This window comes from Poecilia mexicana, unplaced genomic scaffold (genome assembly GCF_051168715.1).
Source record: "Poecilia mexicana isolate PSO_F unplaced genomic scaffold, ASM5116871v1 scaffold_15, whole genome shotgun sequence".
Taxonomy (NCBI): Eukaryota; Metazoa; Chordata; class Actinopteri; order Cyprinodontiformes; family Poeciliidae; genus Poecilia; species Poecilia mexicana.
The window spans coordinates 18,285,374-18,303,585 of record NW_028263384.1 but is presented as its reverse complement, the minus strand read 5'-3'; the positions used below and the strand labels follow the sequence as shown (position 1 = coordinate 18,303,585).

General features: G+C 39.3%; 2 protein-coding genes across 3 annotated transcripts in view; both read right to left on the bottom strand.

The window, feature by feature from the left end:
* Positions 1–6,327, bottom strand: part of LOC106915155 (vinculin-like) — a 38,951-nt gene extending 32,624 nt beyond the window's left edge. For both annotated transcript variants that reach the window (XM_014982564.2, XM_014982569.2), the window contains exon 1: positions 5,853–6,327. In XM_014982564.2, coding sequence (XP_014838050.2) covers positions 5,853–6,020 — 168 coding nt within the window. In that variant the 5' untranslated portion in view covers positions 6,021–6,327. The remainder of the gene's footprint in view (positions 1–5,852) is intronic.
* A 4,344-nt stretch (positions 6,328–10,671) lies between these two features.
* LOC106915154 (urokinase-type plasminogen activator-like) lies at positions 10,672–15,174 on the bottom strand. The gene is made up of 11 exons (XM_088013191.1): positions 15,072–15,174; positions 14,375–14,468; positions 14,251–14,284; positions 13,742–13,886; positions 13,578–13,660; positions 13,437–13,490; positions 13,176–13,350; positions 12,917–13,062; positions 12,027–12,167; positions 11,791–11,939; positions 10,672–11,549 (listed from the first exon to the last, which is right to left on the bottom strand). The coding sequence occupies exons 2-11, from the start codon at positions 14,426–14,428 to the stop codon at positions 11,355–11,357; spliced, it is 1,176 nt and encodes a 391-aa protein (XP_087869317.1). The 5' UTR covers positions 14,429–14,468; positions 15,072–15,174; the 3' UTR covers positions 10,672–11,354.
* Between the last annotated feature and the right edge of the window lie 3,038 nt (positions 15,175–18,212).

Genomic DNA, 18,212 nt, shown 5'->3' with positions numbered 1-18,212 from the left:
ACACACACACATATGCCTGAGCATTCACACGTTTGAGATGCAATTACTGCAAAATGATGACATCAGTTTCTTCCTGCTGCTTCGGTGAAATTTCGTTAATAGACTTTTTGGCTCCAGAGATTCAGGAAACGGCAAATGGGCTGTGGTATCTGTATGAGCTTCAGCGATTTCTTATTTTGACCACAAAAATTTTACTCAGAGATATGGTTTATTGGTTAGTCTTAGCAATCTAACAAGAAACCATTCTGTTCAGTGTTAGTTGATTTTGTAAACAGAATAAAGCTCCGTAATGCTTATTGTTCTTGCAGTACCAAATGAACAATGTTCATACTGTTTGACCTTTCTCTTATTTTCCCCACATTACAACCACTAATTGGTTTTACTGGTATTTTATGTGATATACCAAAAAGAAACGTGCATAACTGTAAAATGGAAGGAAAATGATACTTGCTTTGATTTTTTTATTTTTATTTTTATTTTTTTACAAATAAAGATCTGAATAGCTTGCATTTATTTGTGTTCAGCCTTGAGTCAGTACTCTGCACTCCAACCTTTAGCTGCTGTTAAAGCCGCTAGCCTTTGTCTCTAGCAGCCTTGCATATTCACTAAAATGTTGACCAATTCTTCGTTGCAACAGTTCAGTCAGATGGGGTAGAGAGAGTACCTGAGAGACAGCCAGAGATTCTCAATTAGATTTAGGTGTTGACCTTGGCAGAGCCGACCAAATGACTCCATAGCAGCTCTAGATGCCCTGCCACTGAAGACTTACGTCCTTTGCAGCATCTAACAGTTTATCTTACTGAATTGCTCTGCATTTAGATCCATCTATCTTCCCATCTGCTCTGAGCAGCTCCCTGTCAAAGAAAAATATTCCCACAGAACGATGCTGCCATTACCATGTTTCTCCCTGGGGGTGGTATTTTTAGTGTGCAGTGTTAGGTTTCCATCCCACAGAGCATTTTGCATGTATGCCAGAAAGCTAAATTTTGTTCTCATCTGGCCAGAGAATCTTTATTTTTTTTCCCCCATATTCTTTATGTGCCCTTTACATAATGTGGCCAGCTTTAAAAAAATAAAATAATATAAATAATATATAAATAATAGAATTGTTAAGTACAAACCAAATTTGGACAGCATATGAGCCAAAATTAAAATTGCTGTTAATATCTGTAACATCTGTATTTTAACATTTGTTTCTTTTATGCAATGCTCTTAAACTTTGTTGTTTTCTTTTTGTCTTTCTACTGACATAAAGTCATAGGACTATTCCTATGGCAATCCATAGGAATTTGTGCAATAAAATGAAACATGGATTGCTGTGTCAGCAGGTTATTTTCACCTGAGCTGTGGATCTCTGCAGCTCCTCCAGAGTTACCAACAGGATCTTAGCCGCTCTCGCTTAGAACCCTGCTAATCATGTTCTAATCTGTGTTTGTCTATCACATAAAATCCAAGAGGGTAAGTTGTTTAAATAAAGAAAAATTGAAAACCTTTTTTGTCTGATTAGAGGAAAGAGTGACAATTGTTATATTCATTTGCATAACAGGCTTTGGGAGGAGAAGCATAAGAAGATCCACAGAATGTCTGCCTGCATTTGAATCACTTACAACTTATTTTCCAGAAACCATGCATTGAATACAAAAATAACATGGTGTAGGAACTGAACAAGAGTTTAATTTGTAGGACGCAAATTAATTTGGGGGAACTTTAAATTCAGTTTACAATTTTGTGTGAACAAAACACACATAAAAATAAATGAAGTAATGGTGCACTTTATTATTAAAACCCTACTATATAGTTGCAAAAAGGTGAAACTGAAAATGTGAAAATGACCTGATAAAACTGATCTGTCTTGAAAACTTTCTTTGTTCAAAAAATACTCCTAAGGAATGCAGTTCTACAAGTGTGACGACCCGGAAGGGTCGTCCAGACAAACTCTGTTTCCTGTAAGCAGCAACACTTGCTATCGATTGTGCAATGCATTAATAATGCAGAGTAAAGTGGTTTGCAGAGGACATTGAAGCGGGCTGTACGTGGGGTTCGTACATCTTTAATAGAAGTGATTGTTCCAGCAGGAAACTGACAGCTATTGATCACAGATATCAAACTGTGCTTTGTCTCACCTAAGACTCACAACTTCAGACAGTTTCTTCAGATCTTGAAATACACAAAAATGCTTCTGTGGATTGACTGTAACAAAGCTCATCCCAGACATTTTTCTGTCAGGACCAGCATTACCTTCTGCAGCAATCTGAGTTTCAGTAGTCTGGTGTCTTCTAGTTTTCTGGATCTTGTCAAAATCACTCAACTCTGAAGATACAACTTTTTACTGGCTATCCAATACATCCCACTAATAATTAGTGTTATCCATTTTACCTCTCATCAGTCGACATAATGTTATGCCCAGTGTGTCAGCCATCATTTTATCTTCCGTTACTTAAAAAGGAGGGTTTGCTGGTGGTTTAAAGACACAGATATCTGCTCTTACATTACAATGAAGTTGACATTATCATCTAGTGCATCAAATATCCCAGTTTTAAAGTAAAAAAGGTCACAGTTCATCATGAAGTCACCAACTTTGACTCATCTCTGGTTTGCCAAAGAACAAAAAGAAAAGTCTTTTTTTTTTTACTTGTTGAGGTTTGGCAGAAACATGGACCTTACTGACCTTGGTGAGAGCTGGCACATGAATTAAATTACATTTCCTTTTAAAACATTTTCTTTGGCAAAATGTTGGCATTTCTTCCACTGTCTTATCTTCTGCTCGTTATGCATCATATCATCACTGTATTGTAGGTGACAGGCCTACTTCTCACATACCTCCTCTCCCTCTCTGTTCAGAAAAGTGTGCACTTTCTTTACTCAGTGCTGAATCTATTTATTCTTCCTCTCCCCACCTCCCCCCACGAAAGATGCTCTCCTGAAGGAGTCCATGTTGACTCCTGCAGGAGCAGACACTTCTATCCCTGAACCAGCTCTTCAATCAGCAGAATGCTAAGAAACGCTTGTGCTTCCAACCAGATGCACCAGAAGCAGCAGTATGTCCCACATCTTTAGCTGAATCTGCATCAGCCCACGCTCAATCTCAGGGGGGAGGGATCAAGAGTGACACTGCCTTGAGCGATTTTAAGAGTCTTTGTGGTCCAAGATCTTAAGTGCATGCAAACGCCCCTCCCTTCTTCAGCCCACCCTGGATGGGGTTAACAGTAACTGTATCAGTGTGCATTGGGACCCTTGTGGTGACATTGGCATCTTGCTGTATAGCGTACTGCGTTAACTCGGTCTGCACAAGGCTAGATATGAGTCAGCCTTCTAAAATAAAGCCTGTGTGTGCCAAACAGCTTCACTTTTAGGTTTTGGGTGTTCTTTACATCCAGTTAACTTGATCTACCCAGCAACAGAGTGATGGATGTTTCACAAGCTGCGTTCTCAAGCAGCGTTGGTGCTCTCTTGTCACCCACTTCCTTAGACTTGCAAATCTGTCAGCAAATGCATCTTTTTCTCCTCTGCCTGAAAGAGAATAAGTAGTCTGAAAGCTTTTCTCTTCCTTTTCCTAAAAATACACCAGCGGTTCTCAACGCTGAGACTTTTAAGTGCATCCTTCTTCGCCTCTATCGTGATATCTTCCTCATCTTCCTGCTTTTTACTGTAAATCTCCATCCCGAGAGCTTGTTCTGTGTTCAATAGTTTCCTGTGAAACTCCCTGATCCCTCCTCCCGGACTCTCATATCCATGATGTGATACCCAGCGACAAGCCTGAGGCGGCTTTTAGCCTCCTTCTGCTTGCTGTCTGAATGAAGTAGACCCACAAGAACGGAGAGAGAAGGAAAAAGTGTCTGACGGCCAGCAGACATCGAGGGCTCAATAGAGATGAATAGCATTGCATCAGAGTAGATTCACTTTCTTATCTCTAATGCATACTGCAAATTACCCATTCATCAAATTAGTACTTCAACTCCTATCCTAAATGGAGTTGATGCAACAATTTTCTTTTTCGGAGTAAACTTGAAGAGCAAATCCTTTAAATTGCAAACGACAAACAAGAAATACAGAAAATCGGGGTCTAAACAATCAAATATTACATCAAAGCATCCAAAATCATCCTTTAGGATGATTTCTATTGACCGCATTTTTCCTGTTTTTATAATGTAAGGGATTAGATGTTTACTTCTGTCTTCTGTTGAATTCTCCTGAGTGACCGAGCGAGAGAGTAAAGATCACATCGATAACGACCTAGATCAGCACAAATGATGTAGCCCATACTGATTTTTTGTTTCTTCCAGCCAGAGCACACACAGGAAGCGTCAATATCTGACTGAAACTGGGCTCTTTCTACTCAAAACACCAATGTGACTCAGTTGTATCACAGATGAAATAAAGGAGAAAGTGAAGATGAAAAAAGGAATAAAAAAACAAAAACGACGAGATGAGGCAAATCTTACTGCTGAGTTTCTTCATGAAACCTCAAAGTTTCTGGTAGTTTGACTCGGTTTGTTGAAGCTAAAAAAGCAAAACATGTTTCCTTTGTGGCACAAGTGACATTTCTCCTGTCACTGGTCTCCCATGCAGAGGAGCATCCTCTGAATTCAATCCACCCTCATTTCTTCCACCCCACAAATCTCATACAGCTTAGCTGCCATCAGGGTTGCCAAATCTCTCTCTACTGGAGTACCATGACATGTCATTTTTTTGCAAGTTGCTCAAGTCTATATATTCTAAGTTGACATAAGAACATTTAACACAACTGAACACATCTGTGTCCAGGCTGTGGTCGCTGGATTACCCACTGTAAATTCTGCTCAGAGGTAAAACTGTGAAAGACTTCTTTAACATTTCTTTAATTGGCAGAAGCTGTCAAAACAGCAAGACGGGAAACTCAACACTGCACAATGTTGCAACCACAGCAAGTCGGGTAGTAACTCTGAGTTGACAACTAATTACTAATTAATTACTAAAGATATCTCCACTTACTGACTCACTTTCACTCAATTACACGAAGATAAAGATTGATCATGACAAGTTCCAGACCTCAAGTCTTCGGAGGGCGAAGCCTTAGGTCTCTGCTTTTGTCACTGAAGTGTGACGAGAGTCTAGGATGCAGACTCAAGTCTCAATCTCTGGGCTATGTTGGCTACTTACTGCTATCAAAATGACAATCCATACTTTTCTTTTTTAATCAGTGTTAATCATCTAAAAAACGGACTGGTCAACCCTGAACTTTACAGTTCAATACTGAACAGAGGACAGGGAGCAGAAGGAGGGGCTGGCCCAGGGGACCATTCGTGATGGAACCGCCACTGGGCATCAGCACATCCCACTGTTTTTTGTTTGTTTGTTTAATTTTTAATACTGACCGCACCACCACCCCCTCCCACTCCAACTCCAAGCTCCACTGAAAAGTTGGCAGCTCTCTCTTCCAGTCTGTGCAAAGTTTGACATTTCATGTTGCGCCCTGACAGAAACACACACACACACACACTAAAAAAAAACTAAAGCAGGAGCCTGTCACACAAACAAACACGCACACATCCAAGCGTGAACCTCAGCTGATGCACGACAGCTTTATGTCTTTTTAATGGTGAGTGAGGAGCAAGTTGGGATTTCCAAGCCATATTTCTGGAAGCCACAGAAAATAATCAGCTGCAGCTCCAGGACAGTTTTATGGTCTCTTCTCCTCATGATTCACGGAACTGAATGAATAAACCATAAAGCCGGCGGCTGTCTGGACCCCTCATCGATCTAATCGGTTCCCAGAACCGCTGGAAGTTTGGGACAGAAATTTGACGCTCGGGCAGGATTTTCGCCTTGCCTTCCTCCCCCTCCCCCCCCCTCCCCCGAAACTCGGGACTCACCCGCACAAGGTTGCTCACAGCCGCCTGCACCGCGGCCACCGGCACCGACAGGTCCGGGATGGCTTTCCCATCCACCTCCCCCTCCTCATGCATGATGACCAGGTGGGAGATCTGCTGGGCCACCGGCTCCAGGATGCTCTCAATGGTCTTGGTGTGAAACACCGGCATCGTGAAAGACTTTCAACACAGCCCCGACGGAGGAAAAAATAAAAAATAAAAGGCAGCTGGTAGCTCCAGCGCTGATGATCTTTTATTCCCTCTCTCTCTCTTCCTGCTCCTCTCCTCCTCGGAGACAGACACCGAGCTGACAGCCCAGCCCTTTCAGAGGAATCCTGCCTCCTCTCCCGAGTACCTCGGTGAAAGCTGGACTCGAGCGGACGGTGTCCTCCGGTGGGAGCGACCCAAATCGTGACAGAAGGAATCACCGCCCTCCGCCCAATCAGAGCCTAGGAATACAGCTGCCAGGCTGCTCGGTGCGCACTGACGCTCTCCCTGCTGTACGCACACACTCCGCAAACTAGAGCTCTTCCTAAATTACGTCATGCGTGCCAGTGCACCCTAAAAGGAAAGTGTTGGGGTAAGTTAACGAGTCTTGATGGGAAGAGACTCTCTGAGATATAAGAGAAGATCTGGTTGCAGGTGAAACATCTCCAAGCCAGTGAGGTTTCGCTCCAGTGCAGCCCTCAAAAAGGTCAGCCTCTCATGGTGGAGAGCCAAATCAGCACCTCTGCTTCGTAATGTGTGAACCTAAACGGGGGAGTTTCGATCCTTTTTTTTTTTAAATTATTATTATTAATATTGAAGCTTTAAATCTCGATCTGACATTTGAGCCGTGTTCATTAAAAGGTAGGCCAGGAGTTCATGTCTCCAGGCCTCAATGTCCAGGTCTAAATAAAGACCAAGGATTCAGCTTGCTGCAGCCTGGAGCTGAAAGGAGTCTCAAAGATCACCACATGGCACCAGCGTTTCACTAACCTATTGCGTTAAAAACAAAGATAAAGCTGGATATTCGATTATTTCAACAACCACCTGACAGTGTGCCAGCGTGAAACTGTGAAACCCCCATGTTATAATGCCTCTTGTCTTACTTTTGGCACGCTGGCTTGGTCTTTCTCAGTGTGAGTGTGTATGGTTGTTGGTGGTGTTCTCTCTTTTTTTGAAATCTGATCCTGTGTTGGGGAAACTGGACACCCCAACAGCAAAACGAGCTGTATTTATACCCCCGACACCCCATACTGACCAAAGGGCCTGGGGCCAAGTGACCCTTGCTGTGTTTATGTATGCAGCGTGTCCTGGTGAGAAGCTGCTATCCAAACAGGACAGACTGGACATTCTGGTGCTCCTGCAGTCTTTTATCTGCCATCTCATCCCCTCTCCGGAGGAATTGCCCTTAAACAGGAGTAAAGTGTTGCACTCGCTGCATCTCAAACCCATATATGGATTTAGCCCAAGTAAAAGAAGGAGTAGTATAAACTAGCGAGTAACTGATGAGGAGTAAGGCAGGCGATGATTGGTCGCAGAAGTCCTACTGTTAGCAATCTGTGTATGCGCGCTTGTCTAAACACAGTTTGATAGAAAGCATTGCTTTTGGTCTCTTAAGAAGGTTTTCAAGTATGCTTTCAGCAGCAACCAGCTGGAATGTGATTCCTTTCAACAAAATGTGCCGGGATGCTTGGGAGGCCACTAATGATTTGTTTTCATTGCTGCAGAAGTGATGTAGCTTTCCCTGTGAAGTGTTTCCTTTCACAGAGTCGCAGGTATGGGGTCTCAGACGGAGAGGTGTGAGTCATACGCAGTGTGACAAAATGTGACGTTAGACCTGCTCTACCGAGCTGATCTGCTTTGTCTGCGCAACGTTGCACAATGGATACCGTCGTGATAACCTACACTTGTGTTTTCCTTTTTTCTAAACATACGCTCATTATAAACAGATGTAAAACCCACCTTTCTGTTTTAGTAATATCTTTATCCGTCTGATGTGATATTCTCATCTCAGATATTGTGCTTTCATTAGCTATAAGCAGAAAATCATCATAGCTGACAGAAACATCAGTCTGTGTGTAATTTATCTACGCTATGGCTTTTATTCAGTTAACTGAGTTACTGAAATAAATGAACTTGACAATAGTGTTCTAATTTCTTAAATATCAAAATATTCACTAAAAACAAAGTGCATTTTTTTAAGTCTCTACATTGGCTACCTGCAAATTTTAGACTAGATTTTTTAGATGTTTTTGTTGTTATTTTGGCTCTTAGTGGTCCTATCCCACACCCCTTCCCAGAAACCATCAGGCCCTTCAGTGAGGGTCTTCTGCTGGTACTTAGAGTGAGAACTAAAACACGCAGAGAAGCATTTTTCCCCTTTTATGGCTCTCAGCTGTGAAACAGCCTTGTTGAAAGCCTAGATGTTTTTGAAAGCAAAGTAAGGATGTCTCTTTTCTGTCTCTCATCTAATCCAAGCTTATAGCTGTTTTATTTCAACTTTGGTTATCAAAAGAAATATAAATATTATTTTTTTATCTACTAATCTAGATGTGTTTACACAGTTCCCCATCCACAAAAAACTGATTAATGTATCACTGTTTTAAAATTTGCAGTCTGTCATTTAGCTTTACATCTTTGTAATCTCTTTAAAGGATCTTTTGTTACATGATTTATTGATTGACTAACTGATTTTAGGTATAGTCAAATTAGAGTAGATAAATTAAGAGAGATTGTGCATTATACACAGTCGTAAGAAAATTAGTAGACCACCTTAAATGTTAAAAATACAGTTATTTGTTTGCACATTAGCACCAAAAATGAATCTGATTTTACTCATTACAAAAAAGACATCAACAAAAATTTGTTCTCAGCTGAAGAAAATTTGGGACACCCTGATCATATTTTTGATCCACAATAAAAAAATTAATTGTCTGCTTTATCAAACTAATCATTAAATTCTCCAAAACCTCAGTGAGTCATGTGAGCGAGTATTAAAAATAATTTGGTTTACACAGACGTGATTACTTTTTGATGTAAGATCCAGCCTTGCTTTGGATGTTGAATTATCCATCCATTCATCCATGTGGATGCTGCCACTCCACACATCTGAAGCACCTAATTAAAATTATATTGTTAAGAAACTGTTATTTTTTCTTGAAAGGTACTCCTATGCATCTATTTAAAGCAGAGGAGAAAAAAAAATATATAAAATTTATTTTATTATTTATTTTTATTTTTATTTCAAAATACAGCTCCTAGTTGCACAAGGGATTTAAACTTCAGCCTCTTCACCTTTTGTGGTAATTCAAAAAAAAGAGCAGGTGTCAGGGAAGTTCATATAATAAAAGCATTCAGGAGGTGGATGAGAATATTTTTGGAATCAGGAACTTGAAGGTTGAACAAAGGTTTGGGTGAAGGCAAAGTGAAGAGGTCAAAAGGAACATATGATTAAACGGAAAATGAAGTGGTGAAGACAGGAGAGGAGGGGTGTAAATCACAGCAGAGCCAGTGTGGCTGTGCCTCCCAGAGGGTGGACAGAGATCTGAAAAGACAAGCAGCAACAAGGATTTAATGACTGCATTACAGCAACTTCATTCATGTTTAAAGTCCATTGAGGGACTCTTGTGGTGGTACGAGGGCAAGTGATTATAATTCCTGAAACAGACTCAAGCAGTCTGTTTCTCTCGGGTGGAAGCTGCTGTTCCTGTCGTGTGCAAAGTAAAATGGAGAGTGGCAGCAAATGAGATAAAAAAAAAGAAAGAAGGAAAACAAACTACATCTTTGTTTATCAGTGATGGGTAAGATAAGCGTTAATTTCACTGCATACTGAAAGTTGTGTATCAGTTGTTTAGTCAGTACCACAGTTATGAGTAGAATAGAAATTTATTTAGAATGAAATAAAAAAGACAAATATGCGTGATTACAATATTCAGATATTCTTTCCTCCCACATCCGGTGAGAAGATGTTAGCAAACACCTAAAATATGAACTGAAGTCCTGATTCTTGAGAATCAGGAACCATTGTCTGATCTGATTTTAATTCTTCAGAGGTTATCAATTACTTTTCTAAATGGATGTTTATTAGGATCTGTCTGAAACATGCATTAATTTGTTCTCTTCTCCATAACACTATCTGCTTCACCTGAGATCTTAGTGAGATGGAAAACATGTTTGACTTTGACTCACAAGAACAGGTAATGACCAGGTAATCTTGGGTTAATTAATAGACAATTAATTAACAATTAGGTAATTAATTAACAATTGCTGAAGACTTTATGATCCTCCAGCTTGTCCCAGAGAAATGGATTTACTTTTATTTTTCTGAAATCACAGTTTTACAACGATTTGAAACATGCTGTTTCTGTCGTTTGCGGTTTGAAGCTTTTGCACTTTGAACTCATTCAGTTTCAATATTGTGGCCATTTCATTTTAGCACAACAGCGCCCTCTGGTGTTTGCGCAAGGCGAAGTGCAACCAGTCAGACATCTAAACTACTGAAACAGATTCTCTCGCTCTTTTTCGGATTTGTGTTTTCAAAAGTTTTGATGTTCATGTTAAAACCCAAATTTCAACCATTTACAGTGACGTACAAATATAGACGTATAGAGCCAATGCTTTGTGCATTCTGAGCAAAATCTTTGAGATGATAAAGTAGATATTAAGTACAACAAAAAAAATTAATTAAACCTCTTTAATGTACTGTTTCACAGTTTTAAAAGGTCAATAATAATAATAATAATAATAATAATAATAATAATAATAATAATAAGAAGAAGAAGAAGAAGAAGAAGAAAGAAAGAAAGAAAGATTTAGAGACCTGAAATAAAACAGCACATTATGGTTCAAAATGTTTATTTCATATTTTATATAACTCAAACAAAAAAGAAACAAGCAGGACCAGCCTTCAGAATTAGCATTTTTTTAAGTTAAATAAGTAAAATGTTGAAAAAAATACATGTTATTTTTATGCATCGTTCTTACATATATAAAAATGCATCACTGTATATTTACAAAAACAAATTCTTTAAAACTCTTTAAAACAATTATGCAAAGATAAATTTAAATACACATCAAAGCTTGTGAGCTGCCATTGAAATACAGGTGATATAAATAATTATTTATTTGTCAATGTTTTCAGCCTTAGCTGGTTTTAGCTCAGTCAGTGGTGGTATATATAACCGTCAGGTCACAACTGTAACCACACGGTCAAATTATTAGGCCTTCTTAGTTATATTGTGTCAATGTTGGAAAATGTTATAACACAAATTAATGTTGAAAATGCAGTTTGACCTTACAGCAAACATTGTCCTACTTTCCCAGCCAACTAAAACAACCAAGAAGCAATCTTGACTAAGCTCAAGTAAATTTCATCTTTCTGTCACTGTTCCTTTTAGGCTGACACTCTTACTGTGCAGCCAAACCTGCTGCACAATAACGTGTACCATTTTGAAATAGACGCCAGATTTTCCTCTTATAAACATGCATTGGCCAGAAGACTACTCGACATGCGCTGGAGTTTCATTTTTGAGGATACATCAATCCTTTGGTGTATTCAGAAAGCCCGGTTTTGTCTGCGATCCAGTCGTTGTAGTGGGTCACCTTTGTGTAAACACCTGGCTTGTTCTCACTGGCGCAGCCTTCGCCCCAGCTCACCACCCCAAAGAGAAACATGCGTCCCGACGCCTGATACACCAGTGGGCCCCCGGAGTCTCCCTGTGAAAAGAGGGTCGGTGAATCAATAATAATTTATCATTAATAAATACAAATTTGTCATTTAAGGAATATTTCTATGTTTGGATAAATCAGATATAGAGAAAACTAACATTACTTATTGTTATTTACAGTCTGGAAAGAATTATATATATATATATATATATATATATATATATATATATATATATATATCATTTCTCTAGATGTCCACAGATATTTATACACTTCATCATGTGCTTACTTTGCAGGAGTCGGTGCTCCAATCAGGGCTCGCAGCGCACATCATGTTGTCAGTGAGTAAAGCTTTATAGGACTCTTCAACTTTGCAGTTGGTGGAGGAGAGCAGCCTCACAGTAGCCTGTTTCAGCCGATTAGAGTAAGACCACGAACCTGCAGACGACACAGCATGAGGTGTAAGCGACACTGAAATGGGTGTTTCACAAATGACTCTCAGGATATTCATATTGCTGTACTTACTAGAGTTTTCCTTCCCATATCCTGCAATGCTGCATGTGACTCCAACAGGCAGGTAAGTGTTGAGCGGAGGAAGGCAAACTGTCCGGACAGAAGCTGTCTTCAATGCACCTTGTCCGTTTGTGTTTGAGATCTTCAGTAGAGCTGTAATGTAAATTTAAATTTAAGTTCTGCACATAGAGAGCTTTCTTATTAATGTCACACCTGCAGTGTCTTGGAACATCTTTATGGATATTTTTTTTACACAATTTATTTTTCACATTTTGCCACCTGAAAATGACAAACATTCAGGTATGTTATTGGGATTGTATGTACTTTACCAAGTGTCAAGTGGAAAAAGAAGGATATGTTTTACAAATAAAAATTAGAAACAAATGGCACAATTCACCCAAATCAAATTCTGCGCAGAAATAACTTAATTAGTGTCTAGAATCTCTTTGTGTGTAGTTTGATCTCGGTACAGTATAAGCACAGCTGTTCCATGAATACTTCACAGGGGAGGACATTAATAAACCCACAGCATCCTGGGAACTAAGCAACACAGCAGACAAGCCAGGGATAACGTTAAAAAACAGGGTTTTTTTTTAAGAAGGATGTGCAAAAACTGTCATTCTGTGAGCAAAAACCACATGCAGTTGCAATTGCACTAAACGAAAAACTGTCAAGTCAGGCAGGCTGACTACAAATACATGCCACAGTTTTCTGAAAACTGTCTCTAAAAAACACTGAAAGCCACACAGCCCTCCTTCCACCGCAGAATGAAGTGGATATTGTGTTGGTCTGTCACATAAAATCCCATTGAAATACACTGAAATTTTTGTTGCATTATGGCAAAATGTGGAAAGGTTCAAAAGGTATGAACACTATTGTAAGCAAAGCATGTTTATACACACCGATGTCATTATCGTAGTTGGACGGGCTGTATTTCTGGTGGATGATGAGTTTCTCCACAGAGAAAGTTTGCTCCCTGTCACGATCTGAGTTCTTGATGTCAGACTTTCCCAGATACACCTTCAGACGCCGGAGACTGGTCTGGTTTCTAAATAGACGCACATATACATTGGTTCAAACACTCACGAAACATCTCACGTGAACATTGTTCCCGTGTGATGATTAGCAGAGGAAGTGGAAGTGGGGGTTTCGCTTTCTCACCCATCGAGGAAGCAGTGTGCAGCTGTGAGAACCCAGCCCGGCGCGATGAGAGAACCACCGCAGAGGAAACTCGTTTGAAAGATAGCAGCGATCCACGGTTGTGACTCGATGGGTACGAAAGAGCCTCCAACAATCTTATTCGTCCTCCGCTCAGAAAGCTCGCCACACGTTCTCTCTGGAGGGATGAAAGTGTGTGTGTGAATACCTGATGCATGAACTCGCCTGATGCCACTGAGATATCAGAGGATTTTAGAAACAAACCTGTATCTACAGCTCTGCGAGGTGTTGTTGTCGGTTTTGCAGTTACCTGAGAACCTGCGTTAGGGCAAAAAACGCAAGCACGATTAGAGAAATTTAAATCAAATGCAGGGAAATGTGTCTTAGAGGTGTTACAAATCTTACATCTGGGAATATCGCAGAACTCTATCTTGACCTGCCTTCTTTTTTGAACGTAGCACCACGGCCTCCCTCTGTTGTTGGGATTCCTAGAGTTGAAGGGCAAATATATTAAAAGTCTGTCGTTTCTGTCAAACGTGTGGAAGGATTACATGTAAAACATGCAGTACCTGCAGTAATTATGGTTGCCAACTCCATTTGAATCGCCCCAATAGTGTCGAATGTTGCTCCATTTGAGACACCTATTACCATATAATGATTCAGAGACCGTTCCCCTGTAGCTTGTCCCTTTCCCAGACCGACAGTCTAGTGATGCTAAAACCAAAGCACACAAGAAAAAATTTAATGCAATACAAATCAATGAGCATTAGGCTGAATCACATGTCCAGTGGATATCCCTGCTGCTGTACTCCTCCCTCCTGCCATTCATTGGGGCTTATTTCAGGAAATATGCATACATATGGCATCTGCAGCTCCTATCCGTTTGTTGCTCGTCTGTCCTTGAAAAGTCTAATATTTTATTGTCAATATATGAGGTAATTTTCCTTAGCCACAGCACCACTCCACAAAAATAAAATCTGGATCATTCTAGCCTTTGCTAACAGGGTTGAAAATAAGGAGCAGAGAGTGAAATGGTATTCAGACAGAGATGGGAAAAAAATTTTCATTGGTAACTTACCCTGTCTGTTTGTAAAATAGCGTCGAGATAACACCTAAAAGGAGAGAAGATGTGGTACAAGAGATTCAAAACAATGGTTGTGTTTTCCTACAAAGTTAAAGTATTTTTTTCACTTGCTGCTCACCATGTTGACATTGAGGGCTGCAAGGATGGAGAAGATGACTAACAGGTTCATCATAAAGTCTGGTTTTACTTCTGCTTATTGGGGATATTTTTGTCTGTGAAGAGGAAAAAATACAGAAATGGACAATTGATCTAAAGTAAACTTCCCATGGTCCTAATATGGAGATTATTATAAAGCATTTGATGACACAAGCAGTATTTTGAACTAACAACTCTAAAACAGATTCTCAGCATGACCTTTCTTACTTCTTGGTTTCAAACTTTCAAAAAAACAAACAAACAAAAAAACAAACTCAGACCTCTGAGCCACTATCTCATTCTGCACTGTAAAGAGTTATAAGCAAGTTAAATTTTGTAAGTATTGCAAGTTATCTGTAGCACACACATTTATTTGTTTCAAACTTATTTAGTAAAAATAGTGCAAACGTCTCTCAGAGGATGGTTGCTGCATCTGTTCTGTACTGTAAACGTAGTTTCTATCAGTACAATGAATTCATATCAATTTAGGTTCGTAGATTATGACGCATGGCACACTTTACTTCAAATTAGTTACGCAGTATGCTCATATCAAATTCTCCTTGATCTACCAGGTATGCGTTGTTGACATGATAAAAACATATGTATTTTTACAAAGTGAAAGATTTAATCTTGGAGTATTTCATGGAAATCTTAAAGCATGCTGGTGGTTTTCTGCTCACCTTTTTGACGTCTCTGTTCGACTTCTTTCTGCTTTTGCTGACGTGAGAGAGCTGTGGCTAAACTAAACACACACTTCTTTTCGTGGTGTTGTTGCAGTGCTAATCCTCCCTCTGCTTCTTCCAATTTAAAGATTTTACAAGGAGGAGGGGCTAAGGAGACTTAATGAAAACATTACATACGTCCAGAAGCTGAGCAAATCAGATTATTTGTCATGTCCTGTGACACATACTGAAACACCCCCTTCCTCTCAAAGAGCAGCACTTCAATAAAAACATATCCAAAATAGGCAATGTGGTCTAAGAAAGCATCTGACAGAGTGACATGCAGGATTATTGATGGAAATACGTGACAAGAAGTGACATTTAGGCATTTATAGGCATCTTTCAAAGTGCTCAATTGGAAGAACTCCTCCGGATTCAGATTTATTTCAGAATAAATCATCAGAGTTTAAGCTGTTTGGCATCAGGAATAAGATGAATTTTTGGGTTGTCAGATTCAGGATTTCAAAAATAGAAATCTACACCAAATATCAGGCATCAAAGAGATTGTTTGTGTTGCTGTTAGTGGTGCTGATGTATTGCACAAAATAGATGGAACAATTCAAAAGTAAATCCACTGGGTGTTCCAAAGACCGACTGGTTTTGAACTGCAAAACAGGGCAACGTTTCAGAGCGGCCGCAAACTTTACTCCTATTGACAACCAAAATACATTAACTGTACCATTTCAGACAATAAACAAATATCCTGCCAGAATTATGCAAGGAGCTTGTTGATGGCTACAAAAATCGGGAGATTTCTCCACAAGTTGTAATGTCAAATATAAATTGGCGTGTGAACTTGTTTGAGCGTGCATGTTTATTTTTGAACTTGATTGAAACTTGTGAACATGTTACTTCTTCTACAGTCAGCTAACACCTGCCCAATAAATGTAAAGTTCCTATGTAGGAGGGGTACAGATGTATAATGTTTATTTAAATGTTCTTACAAATAAAACCACAACAATAACCAATGTTTCTTTGAAATTGGCATGAGAGTGTTGGCTGTAGTGCTTTTACCTAGGAGCAAAAAAGTCCGGGGTATTTCTGTGTTGCAGTCGGCATGCCTTTCCCGTGCATAAAAGTTTTCTTTTCAGGCACTCCAGCTTCCTCAGCACAGGAATAAGCTCATTAAGTTTGGCTATGTGACAACTCCAAGCTAACTTTGGGTATGCGTGTGTGTTCGTCTCCCACTTTCTATGTTTGTGGTGCTAAATGGAAGATACTGATTATCCATTTGTGTTAGAATTAATCTCACATTCAAAAATTCAGTACGGACCGAAATGTTGGAATGCTCTTTTGATGAAATGGCTCAGAAACAAATCAGACAAGCTGGTCCTGGAGTGTTACATGCGTGCAACCCGTATTGGTCCTCTGGTACATCTAAATCTTAGTTTGCCAATCCTTTCCAACGCAATGTAATACAACTTCCTCTAAAACAATGGGCATTGTCTTACATTTTGTAGGGGAATTTTTGAGTTGAAATCTCCCTCGTATCTGACTTCATTAATGACTGCTGCCTGTGTTACTCATGTTTCCTCCTCTTTGATTCTGATTATATCTTTGTGCATGGATGTCATTAACATTACTGCCATGACAAAATAAGCTTTTAATCTCAATGAATTTTTATCCAAATAAAGGTTAAATAAAAACAAACAAACAAACAAACTAAAACAAATGAGTTAATTAGAAAAAAACATTTTAAAAAGTTGAGTAATGTACACTGTGTCAATTATTTCAGACAGTAAAATCTGTCCCGTGTAGGTGTTTTGTGAAATAAGGAACTAAATGGTGAGGTTGCCTCATCCAGGAAAACCCAGGATATTTGAGGTCAACACAGCTGCAACCAGGCCTGTTTGATAAATCATTTTTGAGGAAAAAAGAGAAAAAACTCCACACACCTGCAGACATGTTACACTTGAATTAAAGCTCTAGACTGTCTGAGTCACTGATATATTCCCCCAGATTTTCAACATTTCAGTATTTATTGCAGCTGTGAGAGGAGGCGGGGTAATCAAGTGTTGTCCTGTTTTTGATAAGAAAAAGTTAACACTACGGCTTCAGCCTGCCTGTGTGAACGGAAATTTCTGAGTTTAGGCTTATATAAATTGTTAGCTGTAAAAGCTGCAAATACAAATCTATTCAAGTTATATTTAGGCCAGGTTTAAGACATGAAGAATTACCAGTAAACTTAAAATGAATTCAAATTTCTGAGTTTTTCTATTGTGTTCTCCCTTTGTAATTCAACCTAGCCCATCTAGATTTTTGCAGGAAGCATACACATGCGTTGATAGACAAAGAGAAAGGAAACAAAGTGACTAATGTCACTGAGGAAAAAAATGAACAGAATTAGGATATATACATAAAACTGCAATTTATTTGGGTACGGGTGTGAATACGACTTCTTTAATTAACCCTTCTTACTCTAAAACAGAGAAAAAAAATATTCCTATGTATAATTACTTATCAAATGTCATCTGTAAACATCATTTCTCACCATTTAAAAGGTGCTATTGGCTACACCCATCACTTTAGAAAATGTGGCGTAGAACAGGTCAGTGAACTACTTTTAACAAGTAATTTCATTCTGAGTCGCATTATAAATAAACTCACATGATTCAGCTTCCCTATTTGCTCACAAGAGAGCTCTAGCTGCTTCTCCATTTCAGGAAGATGAAATAATGAGAAAACTTGGTGCTTTTTGGATCAGTGGTAGAGCTGGCACACCACCTGGGGAGGCTGCAATTCTCAACGCAGCGGTCCCAGGTTCATTTACTGCATGTCTTCCCCTTCTCTCTCTGCCCTACCTCCTATCCAGTTACCATTGAAAAAAGGTAATTAGTGCAAGCAAAATGTTAAAAATGGCTTTAAAGGCATCCTGCAAACTGTTACAGCATTCCTGTTAGGAGGATTGAACAAAAATACTATTGTCAGTGGCTTTTGCAAGGATACTCAGTGTTTAACCTAAGTTAAACAGAGCGCTAGTGGGTTGCCATAGCTCCCACCAGATTAAAATTATTTTTTTATGTGATGAAATATTTGATAAAATCTGATTTTGATTGTAGTTTAGCTAAATGCAAAAATAATCCCTGGTTAACACTCTAT

Excerpts from the sequence above, each read along its gene's own strand:
- LOC106915154 (XM_088013191.1), bottom strand. The coding sequence starts at position 14,428 with ATGATGAACCTGTTAGTCATCTTCTCCATCCTTGCAGCCCTCAATGTC. Across the intron at positions 13,887-14,250 it reads CTATTTTACAAACAGACAGG|CATCACTAGACTGTCGGTCT; the intron begins GTAAGTTACCAA and ends CTTTGGTTTTAG. Across the intron at positions 12,168-12,916 it reads CAACTACGATAATGACATCG|CTCTACTGAAGATCTCAAAC; the intron begins GTGTGTATAAAC and ends TTTACATTACAG.